The sequence below is a fragment of the Barbatula barbatula genome (assembly GCF_947034865.1).
Source record: "Barbatula barbatula genome assembly, chromosome: 19".
Classification (NCBI taxonomy): domain Eukaryota; kingdom Metazoa; phylum Chordata; class Actinopteri; order Cypriniformes; family Nemacheilidae; genus Barbatula; species Barbatula barbatula.
This window is the reverse complement of record NC_136782.1, coordinates 11464116-11488262: the sequence shown is the minus strand read 5'-3', so window position 1 is coordinate 11488262 and position 24147 is coordinate 11464116. Positions and strand designations below refer to the sequence as shown.

Sequence of the window (24147 nt, the reverse complement as noted above, 5' to 3'; positions counted from 1 at the left end):
ATTCATTCATGTGTCATGCTCTCACAGATCCCACATTTAAACGCGACGAGAGGTATTTTGTCGATGACGGGACTCTTTTCACCTGACCTACATTGACGGATGTGATTTAGGTTTATACAACTTCAAGGAGCTCGATGTTATTTGGAGAGTAACGCTGAATCGCAGACAGGTAAGTGCCGATTGCCTTTTGTCTGGTGATATACGAGAGAGCCCAATGAACTTGAGGCTAATGGATTCGAAGCCATCATGGTTTAAGACGAGTAGGGTACTGCTCCTGAAATAAACATTGGGTATTTCTGGTCATACATGTGCCGTTATAATAGACGACACGTGTCTTAAATACTGTCATCAATACAGTTTTCCTCGGTTGCAGAGAAACACAATAAAAACATCTGTTTCGGCAGCGTAACTGATTCTCATTAAAGACGCCAGAGAGTCATTTCAAGAACCTGTGATAGAGACCTGGACCCGGAAGCGCTGATGTCACATGCCGTTGCTAATGGCAACAGAACCTTTAATACTCCATCGTAACAACACGAGACGCAGAAGTCTCACATTTTACCTGCTTATTCGACAAATCCACGCAGAACGAGTCCTCGTCCGTAAACATTCACCCATCAGATACGCATCACCCGAACTGAAAGACTGATTTCGAGAGAATCTGTTGCTTAGCAACCACACCAACGTCAATCAGAATTCACAGAATCCCATATACGAGTTGTAGTCTTGCAACATGATGTAATAAATCCCGTTCAGCCTTTTTGAATACTAGTGTCCGAAAGGCTGAGCACATAGCTGAAATGCGGCTATTGTGCATTTTGTATTTCAATAAGGATCATATTTTTTAAATCATCATATTATCTATAATATTCATGTTATTAAGTTATTTTATTCAATTCAATTCAATTTTATTTATATAGCGCTTTCACAATTTGCGTAGTTCCAAAGCAGCTTTACAGGGGAAAATAAGAAAAACACAAAAAAGGTAAAACACAGTACATGACTTGTTACATAAACACCTAGTAAATAATATCTAATGTCAGCAGTCTTCCGGTGGTTTATTTAGCATATTTTGCATTAGGTGAATGCTTGGCTGAAAAGATGTGTCTTTAATCTAAATTTAAATTGGGCGAGTGTGTCTGATCCTCGAATAGTACCAGGAAGGCTATTCCAGAGTTTAAGTGCTACGTATGAGAAAGCTCGGCCCCCTTTGGTGGATTTAGTTATTCTAGGTGTTATCAAAAGTCTGGAGTTTTGAGATCTTAGAGAGCGTGATGGGTTGTAGTGTTATAAAGCTCTGTTATGTAGGTAGGGGCTAAACCCTTTAAGGCTTTATAAGTGATTAAAAGAACTTTAAAGTCAATACGATACTTGATAGGTAGCCAGTGAAGGGTTGATAAATTGGGGTTATGTGATCGTATTTCTGGACCTGGTTAGAACTCTGGCAGCTGCATTTTTATGAAGTATAAAGTGTAATAATTTTTGCAACAAAAAAGTGCAGAATCTTGTGTTACTTTGATTGATAGTGTTTGTTGTCAAAAAAGGACAATAAATCCTAAAACATTAATTATTTCCTGGATTAAATAAAAATCTTAATCCTAGATTTTCAAATGGGAGCCTCTCTGAATTCTACACTTAATCATAGGCTATGTGAATAGTTTTGGTTTGATCACTGAAACCAGTGTGTGCTTGCAGTACAGTATAAGCCCAAAGTGAAGTTATCCCTCTCTGGTGTCTGCATGCACATTCTGAGCTGTCTTTCTGGTCAGAGTAGGTTCATTCTGCTTAGTCAACATCAAACTTCTCTCTGTCAGCCCATTTGACGATAACGCCTTTACAGAAGAACATTGTGTCATTCATATCATGTCCAATTGTTCACCGCTACCAGACCTATTATCATATATTCTTTGCATTAATAAAATCTTTGATGTCTTTCATGAGTTTTCTTGGTTTGAAGTGGTGAAACTGTCAGTGAGGGTGTGGCCAAACATTTCAGAGTTAGTTTTGTTTATCATGTAAATTACACGTGAATTATTGATGGATTGGGGTATGCCAGTTATTGCTTGTTTGGGTCGTATCACATAAGACCTGTATTCATCACAGTCATGCATCATTGGTGCTATTTAAACATTCAGTTGAATCATGCTCATTGTGTTCAGTTCAATTTTAGCGTTCATATTCACCATTATTAAACTTTATTGATTTAATGGATTAGTTGCACCATAAATAAAACATGTACTCAACCTTGTGTTGCTCCAGACCCATTTGGCTTTCTATATTCTGTGTAAAGCACACAGTAATATGCATGGAGACTGGGATTGTAAACCTCAGAATGACACAAAACCACCAGAAAAAAGTAATAGATTTTTTTAATGAATCAATAGATCAGTTTAGTAAAAATGATCTTAATGACTTGCTCTTCGACTCACCGATTCAACGATCCGATTACAATCACCCTGCCTGTTGTCATTTTAAACCTGTGTGAAATTTTTTCTTCTGCAAAACACAAAAAATACTTTTGGAAAATACTGGTAACCAAAAACGGTTGGTCCCAATTGATGTCTAAAGTATGGACACAAAACCAATGCAAGTCAATGGGAACCAACAGTCTTCTGTTACCAACATTTTTCAAAATATCTTTTGTGTTCTGCAGAAGAAAGAAAGACATGCAGGTTTGAAATGACAATATGGTGTGAAAATAATGACATAATTGTCAATACAAGTGTAATTCCTAACATACAGTAAAAATAAAATGATGAGTCATATGGGGACCTCAGTTCCTATTCACTTTAACCACATGGGAAAAAACGACCATAACTGTACAGCACATAAAGAACATTTTACAATAAAGTCATACTAGTTACAGAACATCATGAGGTTTATTGCAATAATTATAACGATTTTAATTTGGGGGAACTGTCTCTTTAAAAATAATGCCATTTTGATAAATGTCAACCGTGACTGTGACACACGTGTGGGTATAACAGTGGTTTAACTAGCTTTTACCCTCTCGCCGAGGTTTTTAAGTAAAAGTCAAATCTCCTCCCCTCACTCCCAGACGTGCAGCTGTTGCAGTGTTTCAGTATCATGGAGGCGTGCAGTGGGACTGCAGCAGGGACGCACGGCAGAGCTCCAGCATCTCTGAGAGATGCATGCAATCATGATCCCTGTGAAAGGTGAGTAACAGCCCTCATACTTCGCCTCTTAGCTTCTGACACACCTCTGGGTTTGCTCGGACGGTAGCTGCGGCAGGAGATTACCATTAGTTATGCAGTATACTGCGTACATGCATGCGTGTGCCTTTCCTGCAAGGTTAGGTGAGGCATTTGCGCTACAACTGGCTGAATGTCTGCATAATCTGTGCTGCAGTGCATGTAAACTGGTGTTTTTTTGCACACATAAGCATTTTGTGTGTCACGTGATCAGTCACCTTATTCTATTTCTGAGACAGCATATTTTTAACAGCGCAGCATGGAGCAAATGTGAATCTTTCCCCTGTGGTGTAGATTGTAGTGGTGATATGTGTGCAACTGGTGCCCTACTGTGTTGATAACACGGAAAGTACAGTCATCAATGAAAGGAGATGTGTTTAACCGCCCCAACGAATTAGACACCGTTTAGTGTAATTTGTTATGTGGAAATCCTATCTTGCGCTATAAAAGGAATAGTCCAACCTAAAAGAACATTTCTGTCATCATCCATTCATCTATTCACTCTCATGTTGTTTCAAATTCGTTTATAACTTTCTTCTGTTCGACGAAAAAATAAAAGACAGGATATTTTGAGAAATGTCTCAGTGGTTTTGTATCAGTACAACAATGGGGACCCACATTCTTCAAAATATCTTCTTTGTGTTTTGCAGAAGATGGATACTCATACAGGTTTTGACAAAAGACAAGTATGAACAAATTATGTAAATTTCACTTTTTGCGTGAGCTATTCTATTATTTGTACTTTTTTAATGCACTTTAAAATATCTGTAATTTTGTATCCTCCTCTATGGGACAAAGTATCGTCTCATGTTGTGGTGGAAAGGGAGAGTGTGGGACATTCTGGAACAAAAAGAGAATCACTGAGTTCGTCTTTTGTCTGATGAGTATATCGTCTAAACTCCAGCCTTTCATTCCAGTTTTTATTCCCATTCTGTGAGGATTCCCGACCCTTTAAGCTGTTCCGGATCACCTTTCCTCACCCCTGGAGTGCCTCTCGTTTCTCCATCTCTTTTGTTACTTAGGGTGGATTCTTTTGTGACTGACTGACTGATTCAAGCGATATTCTTGTTCACCACAAAACACACACAATAGTCAGCTTTTTGGCAGTGCTGATCACATGATCTGTAATGTCCCCTTGTTTCGACCCTCTTGGCAATGTTCTCAGCTGCAGGGTGAACTGGGTAATGCTCTTGAGGTTATCTAAAGTAGGTGGAGTTTTCAAAGGATGCCTATATATGAAAGTGAGCTTCTGTTTTTATGAACAAAGTTTTGGTTTGAATGAATGAATGAAATGTTTGTGTATAATTCATAATGACTGCTTTGTAAACTCTTACTTTCTCACAGATTAGTCCTATCTGGCCTTAGACATTCCAGTATTAACAAATCAGATTTTTTCATCCTTAAAGGGATACTTCACCCAAAAATGAAAATTCTGTCATCATTTACTCACCCTCGTGTCATTACAAATCTGTATGACACAAAAGAAGATATTTTGAAGAATGTTGGCAACCAAACAACACTGTCCCCCATTGACGTCCATTGAAAAGACACAAAACCACTAAGACAATTCTTTAAATTTTTTCTCTTTTGTATCACATAGGAAAAAAGTTCATACAGTGTTTTTCATACAGAACAACATGAGGGTGAATACATGATGACAGAATTTTTATGTTTGGTGAGCTATCTCTCCATATCTAAGTACATAATGAACACATTGAAAATGCTTAAGGACTGGCATGTGCTTTGTCGAGCTTCAGTTAAGTATATTATTGACAGAACCTGGCCTTGATCAGCATGCAGCAGGTTGTTTGGTTATTGCCTCATACTCACAGGTCAGGAGTTCAGGGTAATGAATGGCACCTCTGAGCCATGTTTGTTGATTACCTCTCAGGAACATAAAGTGGGTCAGTAGTTGTGTGACCATTCCATGTCATAATATTACAAAAACTAATCATAATTTTCTAAATGTGTCAGAGCTGATACATTTACACAAATCATACTGCATTTCCTTTATTCTTTTGAGAATATGTTTGAAAAGACATGAATACTTACAGAATTTAGATTTTTGGGTGAATCCCAGTTCAGTTATTTCATGCTATTGATATTATTGCTCTGCCCTAAGTGAAGTGATGCAGAGGTATACATCACAAGTCTATTTCAACATAACCCTCTCCGATCCTCTCTTCTTTAAGGCCCCACCCAGAGGATGATGAGGGGGAGGAAGATAGGATCTGGCAGCCAGCTGAGACTGCAGGCTGGGAAGACGCCATTGCTGTTATGGTGCGAGTCCGTATACTCGATCATTGTGGATCTGTAGCTTCATGTGTTGCTTAGAGAGCTGTGCTGTCATTTGTTTGTGTATATGTGTACGCAGGCACGAGGAGCATCGATGGTGCCTGAAGACCTGCCTGCAGAATCTTCCCTGCGCTCATGTGCAAGCACTGCCAGCATGAAGGTCAAGAACATAAAAAAGTAAGTGATTACACGTATAGTTTATATCTTAGATGGAGGAGAATACTGATGATCTCTTCGTATTTTCCAGACTGTCCCTCACCAAAGGCCATTTCCCCCGGCTGGAAGAGTGTGCTCACTTTCACTATGAGAACGTTGACTTTGGCTCTGTGCAGGTGAGGGTTTTACAGTAAACTCAGGACTGCTTGAAGGGCTTAGTCACGTTTAATGGGAATGTGCTAATTTGCTGGGGTGTTGGTTTGGCTAGCAGTATGAAATCCATCACATGAAAATCTGGGCTGTTGTTTTAAGGGATGAGTAATCCACGTAAGGCCTTGTTGGGTTAACTGCTTTCCTACAATATATTGTACTTCTTGAGTTGCTGCTTTTATTTGTTTTACGTGTTAAAGGTACAGTTCACCCAAAAATCATGTCATCATTTACTCACCATAGAGTTGTTTTAAATCTGTATAAATGTCTTTGTTCTGATGAACACAAAGAAAGAAATTTGGAAGAATATTGACTGCCATAGTAGAAAAATATTACCAGAACGGTTTGCTTTTCTAAATTCTTCAAAATATCTTCTTTTGTGTTTAACAGAACCAGGAAATGTATTAAGCAATCTTTCCTACTATGGTAGTCAATGGTGGACAAGAACAGTTTGGTTACAATCATTCTTTCAAATATCTTTCTCTCTGTTTATCAGAACAAAGACATTTATACAGATTTGGAACAACTCAAGGGTGAAACCTTTTTACAATCATTTTGAAATGTGTGAAAGTTGTTAAACCTCACTATTTTCCATCCTCTCACTGACTCTTGTACATAGATGGTCTCTTTGTAATTCAGACATACTGTATTGGCAGACCACGTTTCTTGATGGATGTTATGCTCTCAGAATTTGTGTCATAGTAACCATCATTATTGACAACAATGGAGTGGATTGGACAATCTATATTTCTTTATTTCAAGAAATTGTATTTGCTTTACACAGCACATCATACTATTCTATTGGACTTAATTGTCTGTATAGTGGGTCACACCATGTTCATGATGATACGCAGCTATACTAATGCGTATGTTGTAATTTAGCCATATTTATGTTATGCTGTTCGAGTTCCAGCAGAGAGCAGCAGATATCATTCTCTGTAAAGTGACTGAGACCCCAATAACAGAGGTGTGTTGGTTTCAGCGTATCATCATGAACAGGGTGTGATGTCATAGCTGCGAAACAGGAAGTGTATTCAACAGCTCTGCATCCACCATCCTGTGTGTTTCAAGGTCACAGACTCCTGTGTGTTTTCTGTAGTGTCCTAAAGCTTGTTGTTCAGTCTCCTAGGCAGGTTACACTGACACACGGTGGCCAGGTGGTCAGAAAAAATGTAGGTTCTGGATTCCAGCTACTGTCCCACTCCAAACATTCTAATAACACACAAAGGTTGATGTTTTACAAGGAGCGCCCTCCTTATTATCTCTCTTTTGTTGTTTTTGCAGCTCGTGCACATTCTTGCTGAACAATAGTATATCAATAGACATATCAGATTGCTGCATTTTTATGCCATGATGTGAAATACAAAGGCCATTTGTCTCGCTGGTGTGCACTTCTGTCATCTAAACTCATTTTAATGCAGATACTGCTACTGAAATGCTCATGTAGCCTACCTGTAGTGTTACCAGTACAGAAGTTGATCGTCAGTTCCAATGTGCAAATTGTTTTTAAAATAATGATTTACAAAATGTAGTTTACATTATGCAGGATGATTTTATGCAGAAAACAGTAAAGCAAAAAATCCCATTAGCTTGGTTTCACTGGCAGGGCCACATATGTGCCAAATTATTGAAACTATAGAGGAAATCAGTATTTTGTTTTGGACAGGGTCAACTTGAGAAGTTAAATTGCATGACATATTCAGACTACATGTCAAGAAAATACGTTGAAATATCCTAAATATATCCTAGAATTATTGTATTGACATTGTCCTACACAGTTTGCTTCTCAAGTACATCCATCTTGTTTTTTACTAGATTTCAAATTTATTAGGTAGGGAATTATTATTGTTTTTGAGCAGTGTAATGGTCTAAATATGTAAATAATTAACACATTCATTTCAGTTGAATGTGGGTGAAACAGATGAAACTGCACATTGACCTCAGGTCATTTTCGCTACACTACACAGAAACTCATATTCGTAGGAGGATTGTGTTTCTGAGCTTCTCCTTTGTCAATTTATATAGTCAGTTTCACTTTTAGCAACCATACAAATCACTTTCAGTTGTTGTTGGAAATGTTGTTTTAATGAGGTCATCTTTAATGAAAAAAATGGTTTAGTAATTTATTTAGCGAAAGTTAAACAACAATCCTAAACTTGAGCTACACTCAGCCAATATTCCTTTTCAGATGGTACTTACAGTAATTTCTCATAGTCACATTGTAAAATGCCACTTTAGATTCCTCTCCTGTGTTGAAGCCTTGGGTATTGGGCTACAATTCTGTTTTATCTTCATGCAGAAGTTGGTGTCATTCCCAGAGGTGGCGTGACTGTTCCACATTCCTCCGCTTAGCTTTACAGAGGAGCTTTTAGTATTCCTGTCTCCACCCTGCCAGAGATGGAGATGGAGATGAAGGAGGAAGTAGGCCAAATACTGTGATGCGGCAATGAGCCTCTACTGATCTGAGACCAGCAGCTCGTCATCTGCTCACCTTCATCTCTATCTGAGCAGCTGTTTGAGACATCGATTTAAGTCGCTATCTCCTCAGCTATAAATCCTGTCAGATTGAGGGTACGGCCTCCTGTGGAGATCCAGCCCTCACTCGCCACCATTTCATTAGAATGGATATAAACATGCAGGTTTTACAAGATTGTCTAAACTATGCTGACCTCTGTGAGTTCTCTTTTGCCTGTGTTGAAGATTGGCAGATCCATCTGGATATATTGATACTGATCTTCCCAAACTGATGTTGTAGTATCAGAATTGGTACTTTTAGAACAGCGTAGAAGATTTTCGCAGTGTTTCATATAGATATAAACTTACTGTTTAGCTGAGAAGTTGTTGAAGATTCTGTTTATTTTTAGTTTGGGTTAATTTACTATAGTCACTGTTAAAGGTCCGGCGTATGAAGTATAAAAGCATTTAGGGGTCGGGTTTTTGAATTGCAACCAACGTCTCACGTCACCCATCCTTTTCAAAGCACTACAGAGGCTGATACAGCACTAAGATGTTGTCATGCTTTCACTTCTTTGCCGAAGGACATAACATATTTACGATACGCACTCTGTAGAGCAGTTTGTCCGTTTAGGGCTACTGTAGAAACAACATGGAGAATTCCTCGTGGTGTAGATAGAATGAGCTACAGTAAGTCAAACAAAAATGCTTCATTATGTAAGGTATTTATACACCCCTGAAGACTGTAGTGATGTTTATTATAATAGCTCATTAATATTTATGTAAAATCAATTCATAGTTATGTATATTTTTGGTAATAGATCTTCTAAAAAATCTATACACTGAGCCTTTAAATGGGTATAATACTCATTTAATTTCTTAGAAATTATAAGAAAACATGAATGGTGTAGTTGGCCTTATGGTGAAGATATTTGGAGTTCACTTAATTAAATGGGTCATCACTGGATTATTGTATATAATGTATTTTATATATCCCTGTAGTATAGCCTGAATAGTTTCAGATTTCCAAGATTTCAGGCTCATCTCCGAGAGAAACAACAAGTTTACCGTTCCTCTTTGCTCCTGATATAAATTTTCAGGGCATGTAATTGAATTGCTGTGAACCCTGATGTAATTTATGGCTCTGTAGAGAGATTCTTATATCAGCAAGGACAGAGAAGAATAAAGGTCAAAGGATGACCATTGGGTTAATCTTTCATACTGTTGTTTTTATGTAACTTGGGGAATTTCCTCGAGGATTATTGCCACTTCTTTCCAAAAAGCTTATGCTGCAATTATGCACAAGTGGAATTTTAATCCTCAGATTGTATGACATAAACAATCGGTTTAGTTCCAGCGTGACCATTAACCATTGGAATTTGCAAATAAGACCAGATGCTTCAAATACTGGAGAAATGCGCTTATGTCCTTTTTTCAGTATTATAGCAAGTTTTGAGTGGATGGTTGTTCTGTAAAATTTTCCAGGAAGTTTTGAAACTAATGGTTTAGACGGTCATAAACATTTGAGTGGTGCGTATTAGTTCACATTAGCACATGTTTGAAAGGAATTAGAAAGCTAAACCTTCTTAAACCTTAAATCAGTAAAAGCACCCAAAAATTGGTGCTTTCACAGACATTAGATAGACGGTTTCATCAGGCACACACAACTGTGTTTATTTATATAACAGTTTTTTCATATTAAATTGTATTTTCATTAATTGTAAATGCAATGAATATAAAAATGTATAATATATTGATTATATTAAATTAAATTGTATTAAATTCAACTAAAACAACTCAACAACTATTGATTCTTTGCAAATGTCTACCGAAAGTTATGTTTGGGCCACTTAACTTCAGTTTATGTTGATTCAGGTCACATGTTGAAAAACTTCCTGTCGTAGAACAGTTGCCATAGCTCTGCAAATTGTTTTTCATATGAAGTTTAAAATGGCCTCTACAAAACATTACAATAATGCCATGTGAACTGGGTTCTGTATTATGTCCGCAAGAGTATGATTTAGTGCTGCCCTGCCCATTACCTCTGCCAGCACTGTTCTGAGATCAGCTCTTCCCAGCGTCTGCGGGTGCAGCTGTGTTCTGCATGGGCTCAGTGGGAGGGCCGTCATCCAGCAGAGGGAGGGGCTAGGAGGATCGGGGGTAACCATTTCTATGTTTGTCCTCTACCTCTGTTGTAATGAGACGCAGGAGCATGCACATCCCTCTACTGCAGGAGATTGCAGTAGGCTGCAAAATAGCCGTGTTTCAGACGGGGAGCAGAGATGCAATGCGACGCCTCGCCTCAGCGCAATGCTGATCTTTTGCTCTGCTCTCAATCTGGTTTGTTTTTGATGAGCTGGGCTGACTGAGCGCGTACTGCTGGTCTGTGGGGGCGTGTGCGAGGGGTTATTGCGTCTGCTGCTGTTCTGCACGGCTGTCACACGCAGAGACGGCTGGATGAGGAAAGGCTCAGGTGGAGGACCGTGGGGAACTCTCGGGTTATGTCTGTCAGAATGGGTCTGGCCGAGATTATAAGAGAAGGCACAGCATTGCAGTGAGTACTCAAACCGTTTCTTCAAGAAATGGGGTCAAGATCGTATAATTTTTTTTCGGAATATACCATATTTTAGATTTTCTTTGGTGTGGTTTAACTATTAAATATTTTTATTAGGGCTGTCAAACAATTAATCTCATCCAGAATAAATGTTTGTGTTAACATATTTTGTTTGTGTACTGTGTTGTTTGTGTACTGTGTTCTTTTATTTATAAACATTTATACATTTTGTATTTATAAACACATAAACAAACAAGCATTTAAGAAAAATGTAGACTATAAAAATGATTGGTAAATATAAATAAATACATGTGAATATTTCCTAAATGTGTATGTGTTTATAAAAACAAAAGGAATATGCACAGTACACAAACTTTTGTTCTGGATGCGATTAATCGTTTGACAGCTATAATTTGTATTACTGTTGACAAGCATCTATTGTGTTTGAGTGTTAGTACAACTCAATAAAGCTAATAAATTGTACTAGAGGCTATAAATAGTGGTCAACAAATACAACCAGATGCTTAATGTGCATTATTTTAATGGAGTTGCGATCAATATTGGGTGAATTATTGTAATAGATATGTTGTAAATTTAATGCTTATGCTGCAGTTTGTCTACTACTATACTGCTGTAGCCAAGTAGGTCATTAAATGATTCAGTAAGTTTACGTAGTTATTAGTAATCCATTTTTTAATTTGTTTAATGCACCTTTGAAGTGGCTCGGTGTTGGATTGGCATTTTCTATCATTAAAAGGCATAAGTTATTCTCTTTGATGTGGAAGGCTGGTGTGTGAGTGAGTCTATTGAATGATGCATTACTGAGAGGATACAGAGAAGTAAATTACAACAGACACTATAAAGACTTCTCTAGAGATTACAAAGGCATTCATTATTTTATGATTAATTTGCATATGGAACGTGCTCATTTACATATTGCTGAGGAATGGTAAGTTCAAATGTTTATTTTGGGTTTTCATTGTGTTCGAATATAGGTATATTAAAAGTTTAATTTGGTGTAAGCCAGAGTGGCTTCTCTGTATTAAATAAGAACATGCCAAGAATGGCCATTGATTTTAAATGCAGTTATTTTTGAGTACTATACATAAACCCTTACTTCATCTTTCGAGTATAAAAATGTTTCGTGTGTTTTGAGCATACAATGAAGGATTTAAACTGTTCTCTTTCTCTTCGCAGCTGTCTTTAGCTGAAGATCAGAACGACCTCACACACACTGGTCTTGACTCAAGGGAGGTGGTGTATCTGGTCCAAATCTGTTGCCAGGTAAATTTGTCCCACACATTGACAAAAGACTGAAAGAACAGGATCTCTGTCTGTGTGACAAAGGAGAGAAAATATATCCCTGGATCAGTGAATTGTTATGGCAACAGAGCAAAAGCTAATCCTGCTGCCATACTCGGAAAAAAAGAGACGTTATAAAAAGAACTTTAAGAGGTTCAGTTTGAACAGGGAGGCTGACCGCATGCAGGCTTAGCAATTTATCTGTTTCATGAATCAGGGCTTAGTAAAAGACAGGATTCTCAGGGCAAATATTTCATATAGGATACTGCTGAAAAGGCCTGTACTATGTTGAAACAAAGGACCTGTTTTGTGTGTTAGGATAATGTTGACATTGTTTCAAAGTGAAACTTTAAGAAGAGGATTCTTAGTCTGTTTTTGTGTTGGTGCATGTGAAAGCTGAAAGGATTTGGAGGAAGCCTGTTACATCAAACCCCTTTTTTACTGTAGTTAATATCATTGTTTTCCATCTGTCTGTTTCCATTTCCAAATCCAGCCTATTTAACCAAACCACTGTTAGTATCAGGTCTGGCTATTATACTAAACAAGTATGAAAATGTCAACAGAAGGAGAGGTGGTTCTGCTTTAGGGTACTCTATATTCAATACTGTTGATAAATCTACAGGGCTATCAGTGGCCAGGAGTCTGTACTGCTTCACATTATTTACATATAGAAATTACATGTTTATGTCCTAAAGACTTTAAGTTCAAGAATAACTTACAGGGGTTGTTGTGTATATAGTTTAGGTTAAACCCGTTCATTTTGATATTCATTTTGGTGCAAAAATACAGTAGGCATTAGCACATGGTTGTTATATACGAAAGTTTTAATAGGAATTATTCAGCATAAAATAATGGTATTGTGATATACAGTATATAATGTACTGTTAAGATCTGTATAAATACTACAATATGATCATAAAACAAACAAAACATGTAAATCTGCTTGTTAAAGGGGATAGTTAAAACTAAATTGAATGTGAGTAACCAAACGTATCTTATCCCCCATTTACTGCTATACTAGGGGAAATAAACACAATGGTATTCAATGGGGGATGAGATCTTTTTGGCTACTGATATTCTTCCGAATATATTCCTTTCTGTTCAGCAGAAAAAATACATTTATACAGGTTTGGAACAATCTGAGTGTGAGTAAATGAAGACTTTCATTTTTGAATGAACGATCCCTTTAATAGGTGTTTTGTCAAAGAGATACTCAATTCATCTGTCCCTCTCTCTTTCGTCATTTTTTACTAAAATATTTCGCTTCCTTGTTTCACTCTTATTTCTCCTCTTGCGTCTCAGGGTCGTAAGTGGATTGTGAAGCGCTCATATGAAGAGTTTCGTGTCCTTGACAAGCATCTCCACCTTTGTATCTATGACAGAAGGTTCTCTCAGCTTCCTGAATTGCCCCGATTAGACAGCCTGAAGGACAAGGTTGGTAGACCACACTGCCGACTGTTCCTAAAAAAAAGACATGACTTTGAGACAACCCAATGCAATGAATCACTCAGTTTCAAAAACGTATAAAAGAAGTATCAAAAGTACTACATGGTTTCCCAGAACATACATTGAATAGGCCTATACAGATTTCCCAGAAAATACGTTGGGAGAAACATTGACTGTAAACATAAATGGGATATTACACAATATTTATAGACCTTTATGCGATTAGCTTAGCAGCATGCTAACTCTGCTGGAATCGATTGTTCATCTTCTGTACTTTTTATATGGAAAAAACTAAATGTTTAAAGCATTTAAAACAGTCACTTTTGAGGATCCATTGTCACGGGAATGGGGCATCTTACATCTGTTTTGAAACTATAACAGAACATTCAGGTTAGGGAAATGAATTTCCCCACAGGAAGAAAGTTATCAGTCAAAAGAAAGCTTTTAAGCTGCAATATGTGAGATGGAGGAGTATCTTTTGAAAGAAATGCAATATAATATACAGTACACAACTACAATATGTCTTCAGAGGTGTAAAAAGACCTTACATAAAGAAGCATTCTATTTTTATGACCTTAAAATGAGCTATTTCTGTCTACATACACAGGGGGCCCCTTTGCATAGAATTGACCATGTTCTTCTACAGTAGCCCTAAATGGACAAACTGCTCTACAGAGAGCGTATCGCAAATACGTTAGTGCTTCAAAAGGGAGGGGTAGGCCTACCGTAATTCACAACCACACTGCTAGATGTCTCTAAATTTCACAAACTGGACTTCAAGACATTTTCTCTTGGAATATTCCCCCTTTCCTTGAAAAGAAAAAGAGTAGACAGCTAAATTGTAACTTTACTTTGGATTTGACAGAAACACATTTCAGAGAAGGCATGCTGTTTTTAGTGATATTAAGGTATGTTTTCTTGTTATATAATATATTTCAATATAAGTTTCACTGTTTCTTTTCTTCATCCATAGACACTTTTCCAGATGCTCACTGCATACATTTCCCGCCTCTCAGCTATTGCTGATAATAAGATCAACTGTGGGCCAGCACTCACATGGATGGAGGTGAGTGTATCCATATTTTGACAAAACGTTCCCCAAGTCGCTTTTTTTAGGTTGTCATGGCAACACTGTGTCGCTCCCAGTCTTAATCCTAAACTGTGCCCAAAAAGTCCTGTAGCTACCTGCCCAAGTCCTGCCTTTTAGATACAGAAATGCTTCATTTAATTGGTTTAACAGCAACGATTTCACAGGTTGCCTCATTCAACACCTTCCCATTTTGAGACACCTGTTAACTCACGCGTACCCTCCTATATGCTGTTAGTCATGACCAAAATTAAAGATGACTGACTCAACTCGTCTCGACACGCTTTAACAAATTGTTTGCATGCTCTTTCCCATCATCTTGTATTTTCATTTTTACTGATGTCACACCTTTACATTTTACCTGACCAATGATAGCAAAACTGCAACATCACATTACAAAAGATTCTATTTTACAACAAAGTTTTAATGTTTAACGCATCTGCATTCGTTCTCTTAGATTGACAACAAAGGCAACCACCTGCTGGTTCACGATGAGTCATCAATTAATGTTCCTGCTGTAGCTGCAGCCCATGTCGTAAAGCGCTACATCGCCCAAGCAGCAGATGAACTCTCTTTTGAGGTAGTGTTTTCTCTTTTCTTTAACTATTGATTTGGTGTTGTGCCCAATTTTCAGATTAGTAGTAGCTCAAGCCCAATCTCTCTCTTAAAGGTTGGGGATATAGTTTCGGTGATCGATATGCCTCCTACAGGTGACACAGGCTGGTGGAGAGGAAAACATGGTTTTCAGGTTAGTTTAATATTGTGTATAGATAGAAATCCTGTATTTTGTCAATGGATTTTTGTATTATTTCTATATACAAGTTTCCTTTTTGTCCTACTGCTTAATGGCAGCACAGTATACATCTGTCATTTTATTAAAAGCCGTAATTGCAAAAACAAGGTTCACTTTTCAGTTATGTATAGTGTTAATTTGAGACTTGTTTAGCAGATTTAATGTCACATCAGACTCATAGAGCTCTACTACCGATAAGGGAGGAATCTTTATGGTGCCGTGAAGTAATTACTTGTGATACACAAGTCCATAAATAATACATTTATATTCTGCTGCAGCAAGATTGTACACTTTATAAGGAGGCAAATCACAAACATCTGTATCCTTAAGGGGTTTTAAAAAGTGTTTAAGGGAAGCAGGTGTAATCATTTTGTGCCTTTTCCTATTTTTAAATATACAAGTGTTTAAATTTGTCTTTCTTTCTTTCTTTCTTTCCCTTTACAGGTGGGATTTTTCCCTTCTGAATGTGTGGAACTAATTAGTGAGAAAATCCCATCAAACGTGACCAATTCATTTGTTAAGCCAGGTACGCCTTTTTTATCCAAACTGTCTTGTTATTACAAGCAAATAGACATGAACCTTCACATATTTAGGAGTATAGTCTTAGCATTGATATTAACCTTTTTTTTAATGTTCTCCAGTGTCAAAGAAGCACGGCAAGCTGATCACATTTCTGCGCACGTTTATGAAATCCCGCCCCACCAAGCAGAAACTAAAACAGCGTGGTATTCTGAAAGAGAGGGTGTTCAGCTGTGACCTTGGAGAACATTTGCTTAACTCAGGCCATGACGGTAAGATCGTATTTGGATATTTGTTATGTAAACCAAATACGTAAAAATAAATTAAATAAAAATTAAAAGTCGTTATACTAAAAGTCCATTTAAAATTGAGAATCTCACAGGTCGGGCTACAAATGAACATCATGAACTGCTCTATTAAGATCTGATGACGTGTAATTCATATCTAAATTGCAGATTTAATGTGTGTTGGTTCAACAGTCCCACAGGTCATAAGAAGCTGCACTGAGTTTATTGAGAGATATGGAGTGGTGGATGGAATTTACCGCTTATCTGGAATTTCCTCCAATATTCAGAAACTGCGGTGAGACGCCAGTCGCAAGTTATAACAATGTTTAAGTACTTTGTGAATAATTCAAAATCTCTATACATTTCTAACTTCCTTTGTGTGCAGGCACGAGTTTGACTCGGAGCATGTTCCTGATCTCACTAAGGACACTTACGTCCAGGACATTCATTCAGTGGGATCCTTGTGTAAACTTTACTTCCGGGAGTTGCCCAACCCACTGCTTACCTACCAGCTCTATGAGAAATTCTCTGTAAGCAAACACTGACACACCAGTGACTCAACAGTATTGATACTGGAAGTGATGTTTTGGCATATTTGTCACAGGTTGCTGTATCAGCTGCCACTGATGAGGAGAGGCTGGTCAAAGTCCATGATGTCATACAGCAGCTGCCTCCGCCACACTACAGGTTAGAATGGAGCACGGCATCCTCTAGTGATGAGAAAGAGTGCAGTTTCCTTTTTTATAAAATGATTATTATTGACAGCGTGGGAAGGGTTTTTAGGGAGGCTTACGTATAATTCAGTATTGACTAATAAAATGATTTTAGTAGATTTGTTATATCCTTTCATGCATTTTAGTGCATTCATTCAAATTAGAGTTAATTTTCTAATAAAGGATAAATATGATGATACCTGATCACATTTTGAAGAAACTTATGAATCGTCTTGATCACAAAGATGCATTCTGGTTATTTTGGAGTTTTGGACGTGTATTTCCATTGTATGCATCTACGTTATGCACATTAGTTGCTAAATGAATGTATAAAACTATTTAACTTAATTTGATTGTATTTAATTTAAGCACTTAAGTATTTATATCGATTTTTTTATATAAGCACATTTAAAAGTTCCCAGCATTTTCTGAAGGGTTACGTGCTAAATAAATGTGAAATGTGTCTTTCTGATTCTATGAACCTATTTTTCACTATGTTTAAATGTTTTTGCTTGCAGAACTCTCGAGTTTCTCATGAGACATTTATCCCGTATGGGAACCTACAGTACTGTTACCAACATGCACTGCAAAAACCTCGCTATAGTCTGGGCTCCAAATCTTCTCAGGTGGCTGGCAAATTTCTGCGTCTTGCTAGTTTTGTTTTTAAGATATTTTATTTAAATATTTAATATCTCTTGCCGAAATGTTACAGGTCTAAACAGATTGAGTCAGCGTGTTTTAGTGGAACCTCTGCCTTCATGGAAGTGCGTGTTCAGTCTGTTGTTGTGGAGTTCATTCTCAATCACGTCGATGTTCTCTTCAGTCCAAAACTCAGCACTTTGATCCGACAGAGCACAGGTGAGAAATATACCGCTGTCATTTTCCTACCACCAGGATGTTATTTTAGATGAAACACTAAGGAAGCACATAACTGTGATCTTTATTGCCAGGACACGCTACTTTAGCTCGGCCCAAATCTCTGCTGATCAGCTCACCGTCTACCAAACTGCTTTCACTGGAGGAAGCTCAGGCCCGGACCCAAGCCCAGCTCATCTCTCCTGTGTCTCCTGACAGCAAGTACATCGATGTCGGGGAAGGGCCAGCCGCCCTTCAGGGCAAGTTCCACACGGTTATAGAATTTCCTTCTGAGAGGTATGTGTTGTTTTTTTGCGTTGTGGTACTTTCATCATGGACCGAAAATTGATGGAGATGTGGTGCAGTAACTGGTAATTGTTGCTGGTGAATTTAGGAAAAAGGGTTCAACCAAATCCAAAAAGTCTCCGGTTGGAAACTGGCTTTCGTTCTTTAATATGGGAAAGTCCTCCGCTCCTGCCAAACCCAAATTACATAGACATCCCAGTGAGCCCAATGAGATGAAGACTGCACCCCTCCCAGGTCAAGCTCTCGCTCTGCTTTATAATCAACCAGTGTTTATCTTTCCTAGAAATGTGAAAAATGTATTTGATAAAAATTATTTAAAATATTATTATTTTATTGAATAAAACACATATTTGTATAAACACATATTTGTATAATATTCAAAACATTATCGAATGGACTAAAAATCTTGTTTATAGGCACTGTAGTACCTCTTTATTCAGTCCTAAATGTATTGATAGTACTACTGTCTGCTAAATTAAAGTAAAATAAAAATGTATTAAATGAATTAAAGTTAAAAATGATATTGACCTGTAGTTAACCTTTACAGGTGGAAGAGGAGAGACTGGAACATTACGATCTGCGAAAAGTGAAGAATCTCTGTCCTCCTCGCATAACTTTGAAGGTAAAATCTTCAACACTTGACTTTTTTAAAAAGCAAGTGATGCTTTTCCAAATACCACCCATTAAGTGTCCTTACCATATCACAGGAACTAGGTCTCTTAAAAATCATACCTTTGTCAGTGACAGCCTTAGCTACTGCAAACAGGAATACATCAAAATAGTAGTGGCCTGTCTTTAATTTGACTAACTTTGCAGTAACTTTTAACAGTATTTTATTTTACTGGCCTATCAGAAATGAACTGGCCAATCAGAATACTCTCTGCCTGTCAATCTTTGGAGGGCGTGGACTTTGAGAGAAATTGCTGAAATTGCTTGAAGCACCTTTGCTGCAAAGTTTTTTCACTGACTTGCCAGTTGTTCACTTAATGCTGTGTATCCATCAACCTCCTGAACTCTGTCATTCTCTCTCAGGTGGATCAAATGTGTATCGTCCGCGCAAACCTCTCTCAATCAGTGACGCTTTGTCTATCTCATTCAATGAGGACCTTCTGGACAGCAGAGCAACTGAGGACTCTCGCTTCAGCCTCAAAGACCTCAAGAAAGACACAGTTGCCTCCTCTTCTTGTGTGCCTGCTCTTATATCTCCTCCCCACTCTGCAGCGGATTCAGAGTTTATAGGCATAGTTTCTTCAGATATAGACCCGCTGGCCTTCAAGTGCAGCACGCAGCTGACTGATCCTACAGTATCTGATGGAAAGAAACGAGGCAGCCGCAAAAAGGCGGGAGGCAGCCTTATTGAATCTGAGCCTGTAGACAGAGTCACTAGTCCCTCCCTGCCACATGATCTCATCCTGCCGCGCTTGGAAGATAAAAATCGCAGCCACTCTGAAGTGCCAGTCGCCCAAGCTAAGCTGGAGCTGGAAAGCTCTAAGGCAAGCCAAGACAGAAACACAAAGAGTTCAGCGACAAAGAGTGTAACTGTGTCCTGTCCATCCGACATCATGTCTCTCATGAAAAAACCCAGTGTGTCCTCAAGAAGCAGTGAAGGCCATCAGCGATCTGCTAGCTTCTGTAAGACAGAAAGTAAGCCAGCGGAGGTCAAGGAGCACAGAAGGATAGAGTCAGGTTAGCACCTTTCCTTGTGTTCCTCAAAATAAAAAAAATATTCCTGCCTATAAAACTAAGGAATCAGCAGAATTTAGCTTCCCTTAAATTGTTTTCCTTTAAAAAAACAGATTTTTTCCTTTTAGAATATTATTTTTAAACTTTCTGTTTCCTTCCTCTAGGTTCAGTGACATTTGAATGTACCCCCGGCTTGGTGAGGTCTGTGTCTCTCATAACTCCCCAGCCTGCATTGAAGAGCGCCGCCCGTATGCTAGCACTAGAACTCGCCGAGTCCGCCCAGCAAGCCACTCAAATCAGCAAACGTGGGAGCTCAGAACCCCCCACACCTGTTTCTCCAGTTCACCATCCAAACGCACTGTTCACGCTTCATTTTCCTCCTCTACGTCCTCTCCAAACATCCTCTGATAGAGAGGAACGGTACTTGTCTACTAGAACTATCCCGAATCTTTCTAGCACCATGTCAACTGAGAGTCACACCGATGCGGGCAGTCTACACAGCAACTGCGCTTGCCACGGCAGTGAAAGTGGCCTTAGCTTCACCGACAGTTGCGACGCACCAGCTGGTAGCCACTGCACACTTGCGCCCTCTCCTCGTAGAGATCCAGAGATTCAGCTGGTTCCAGAGAGCAGCACTGCTATGAGAGATAACATCCGCCATGTTGGAGTTGGTACGGATGGGGGTGCTACGAGCCAAGATGAGGAGATGGAGGTGTGCAGAAGTTTGCAGCCATCAGAGAGATTCTCAGGGCAAATTTCTCTGGGTGGCCAGTCAGCCATCGATGCGCTACACAACAAGCAGTCTGCGAACGCCACAAACTTTAGAGCCATACTGGCGGAATCTGCCATGCCTGCTTCGGTGCATGAAGTTCTTCCGCACGCTCTGAGTACTCCTGCATCGAGTTTGTTCTATCAGTACCAACCGAAAGACAAAATATCAGCTCACTCCCAACACTGGTCAAGCCCAGTTGGACAAAGCACACCTTATTATCATTTGGACGAGAGCCATCCTCATCCCAGAGTCCTCTCAAAAAACTACTGCAATACCCTTGCACCACGATCCCTGCACCAGTCTATTAAATACAAAGGTCAAAGGGAAGAATACACTTACAGACAAGGTGGTCCGAGGTATCCACCACTAGATGGAGCCTCTGTATATCCCACTATCCGCAGGGTGCGTTCCATGCACGCTCCACCAGAGGACAAGTTTTACCTCCTCCAGAACAAACCTTTCCCAAAACCGCCTCCATCAGATATCCGGCCTTACTTTGAAGATGGGAAAGTTCGGTACAGGTACAGCCCCTACTCAGAAGCTCGGCATAGTAAAGCGGATCAATGTAGTCATCTCTCTTACACTCTTAGCAGACTGCCTTCACATCCGTCAAAGGTCATAAGCGGCACTGAAAACTTCCTTCACAACCTTCCACCAAACAATGACTCTGACTTTATAACCAGAGACGTTGGTGTCCAGCCAAGAATGAAGAATCCTTCTCTCTTTGAGGCTTTAAATTCCGGTTTGTCTGATCGACATTTCAGCCAGTCCATTAGACGTGAAAACTCAGCCAAAGAGAGGTTGTTGGGTCCAGTTGCGCCCCACGTTATAAGAGGCAGTCGGCAGTGCCAGGAGACGATGCGCTCTAGGAGCATATCAAACTCTGCAAAAGAGATGCTGATTTCCACTGAAGGGGCTGATGGGAAGTACAGGGTAACCATGGTGTCTCATTACTCCCCAGAGCACCCGCTTTGTGATCCCAATGTGCATGCGCCCTATCACTCTGACCGCTATGGAGGCGGGCAGGGAGCCAGATCCTCTCTTATGATGAAGCAGAGTCGATCCATGCACAACTATCCGCAACACAGACTTGAGTCCACAGTACTGCCCCGCAACCTGACCCTTCATAAGGAATACAGCTGCCCGGATTTCAAACACACAGGGTCCAGTGATGACTTTTCTGTCACACACCCAAACCAGGACAGAATGGTGTATAACACATTCCGACACTACTCTAAAGATGACTATCAGTACGTTAGGGCAATGAGCAGGGACTTTCAGGGGTCTAAGAGATCACAGAGTGTAAAAACACGCCATCAACAGGGTCAAACCCGAATTGGTCTTCAGCGGGATCACAGACAGTCATTTTCTACCCAAAGTAGGACGAGAACTCATAGCATGTACGTGCCATCTCGCTCAGACTACTCAGAAAGCTACGTGACTGCACACTCAAAGGTTCCTAAGAGCAGTCGAACGGGATCCGGCATTTTCCTGAATCATGGATGCATGCCGCCTCATAATAAAAGACTGTACTCGACTGCTGTGGGTCACCCGGGGTTTCATAAGATAGAGATCAGGCCTGAGAGGCAGATTTATGCTGAATGAATAGAAAATAAGTAAAATAAATAAACAGAAAATAAAACCTCTGCAGGGCAGTAGTTTTCTATTGTTAATTAGATAAAAAAATATTTAAAATTCAAAATAAAAGTCTCCAAATGCTTTAATTGTTCACTAAGTGGTTTTAAACATGTTATGCACTGCATTCTCTATAAATGAACAGAGTTCTGATGACTTAACACTGCATAAATATTTTGGGAATTTAGTTTTGTGGTACGAAGTTTATGTGGCTTTATTGATGCTTTGTTTAAGTGTGTCGTGTTAGATTTGTCACTTTGTAACTATAGGTCAGGGGTTGCAAAAATCTTTATTAGGAAAATTAACAGTGCAATATAGAGAAACCACTGCCTTGTTTATAAAGAGCATAATTATGTATTCACATCACTGTGGAATCCAAACATGGCGTCAGCGTCAATGACATCAGCATATCTGACTTCTAAAGAAAATTACTAGAAAAACTTGTGAAAGAGAAATCTGTTGCTGTTTCATCTCCAGCATCTCCGCATTTTATAATCGTGCACCTTATAGTTGATCTGTGTTTTTATGTAAAATGCACTTTAGACATTTTCACTTTTCCGCATAATTTTTTATTTGTGATAACGGTGGTGAGAGTGAGCTGTTGTAAACATGTTTGGTAAGATCTGTATTGATACTGTCGTATTGATACCTGTACTTAACAAATACAGTTTTTTTTGTGTAGCCTACTGTCCTTTTTCGTTAATTTTGTTTTGTTTTCACTTTGCTTTGATCATTAAAGTTATTTATTCAAAACCATTATGTATGTACATGTGCTTACATCATCATTTTTTGTTTCTTGACAAAGTATAGACAGTGGCAAAAACATAAAGAAACGTTATGTGGTCCAAACTTAACAGTTATTGATTCTTTCTAAAGGTCTTATCAGAAATTGAGTAGTTTTCACTTATTTTAATACAATTACTATACAATAAAATAGTCATATAAATTACAATTAATCTAATTAAATATGAAATAAATTGTTATAAAAAACACCATAAATTGTTATATAAAACACCAACCGAAAATTAACTTCAGGCCAGGCCCGTCTCTGGATAAAACCAATGTCCTGTCCTTTATTAGATGCTATTGTGCTATGTGCGGAAGTACTACCCTAAAGTTTTCCATGATGTACTCTTGGTGTCAGGAAGGATAAGAGCACTAACATGTACCCCTTTTTTTTAATGTTGATTAATATGAAATACACACCTGCAGCAGTGAACAGCAGAGGGCACTGAAGTATTGAAGATTTACTGTAATGATGCTCCAGCATTGATATTTCCTCCGTGTGAACTAATATGAAGGCAGATCAAAGGTTTCAAAGCCCCGGGTTTCTGATGCAATTCAATTATTATTCCAGCAAGATCGCTTTTTTGTACATTGTCCAACGTATTAGGAGTTTAGAATACAGAACTGTTGGTATACGATGCATACTGAAACATGCTAGATTGTCCTTTTGAATGCCTGCATCTTCAAAATGTGAATTTTGTCAATATTATAGATAATCCTGCCGTATTTTGTCTACTATGGTAGTTGGTGCTGCAGAAATCCCAGTTGCTAACATTTTTCCAAATATCTTTGTGTTCAACAGAACAAAGAAATGTATACAGGTTTGAGGGTAAGTAAATCATGACAGAATTTTTTGGGAGTACTATGCTATCCCTTTAAGGTAATGTGTCTGGCTACTTATGAGAAGCGTAATCCAGGAAGGCATAGACATGCACAATTTGATTAGTTGCATTTTTTTCGCAGTTGTATTCAACCCACGACTGTTGTTTCTTGATGTGTAATATAAAATCTGTTTCAAAAGCCTCAAATCTCCACTTACTACGTACGTTTATTATAAAATATTTTGGTTTTTGCATTCTAAC

The 24147-nt window shown here is 38.6% G+C and overlaps 1 protein-coding gene across 2 annotated transcripts; it reads left to right on the top strand.

Annotated features, from left to right (window-relative positions):
* Positions 1-23034, top strand: arhgap32a (Rho GTPase activating protein 32a). Of its 2 annotated transcripts, XM_079481456.1 has the most exons (22): positions 1-169; positions 3059-3176; positions 5405-5492; positions 5587-5684; positions 5755-5839; positions 12079-12165; positions 13486-13617; positions 14603-14695; positions 15174-15296; positions 15387-15464; positions 15954-16035; positions 16151-16300; positions 16508-16610; positions 16701-16845; positions 16920-17002; positions 17547-17654; positions 17741-17886; positions 17979-18180; positions 18278-18423; positions 18737-18811; positions 19222-19875; positions 20037-23034. In XM_079481456.1, exons 2-22 carry the CDS (start codon positions 3088-3090, stop codon positions 22247-22249), a joined length of 4980 nt encoding a protein of 1659 aa, XP_079337582.1. In that variant the 5' UTR covers positions 1-169; positions 3059-3087; the 3' UTR covers positions 22250-23034. The 2 variants fall into 2 exon arrangements, with proteins under 2 accessions (XP_079337582.1, XP_079337583.1); XM_079481457.1 differs by lacking the exons at positions 1-169; positions 3059-3176; positions 5405-5492; positions 5587-5684; positions 5755-5839 and adding an exon at positions 10519-10881.
* The last annotated feature ends 1113 nt before the right edge of the window (positions 23035-24147 follow it).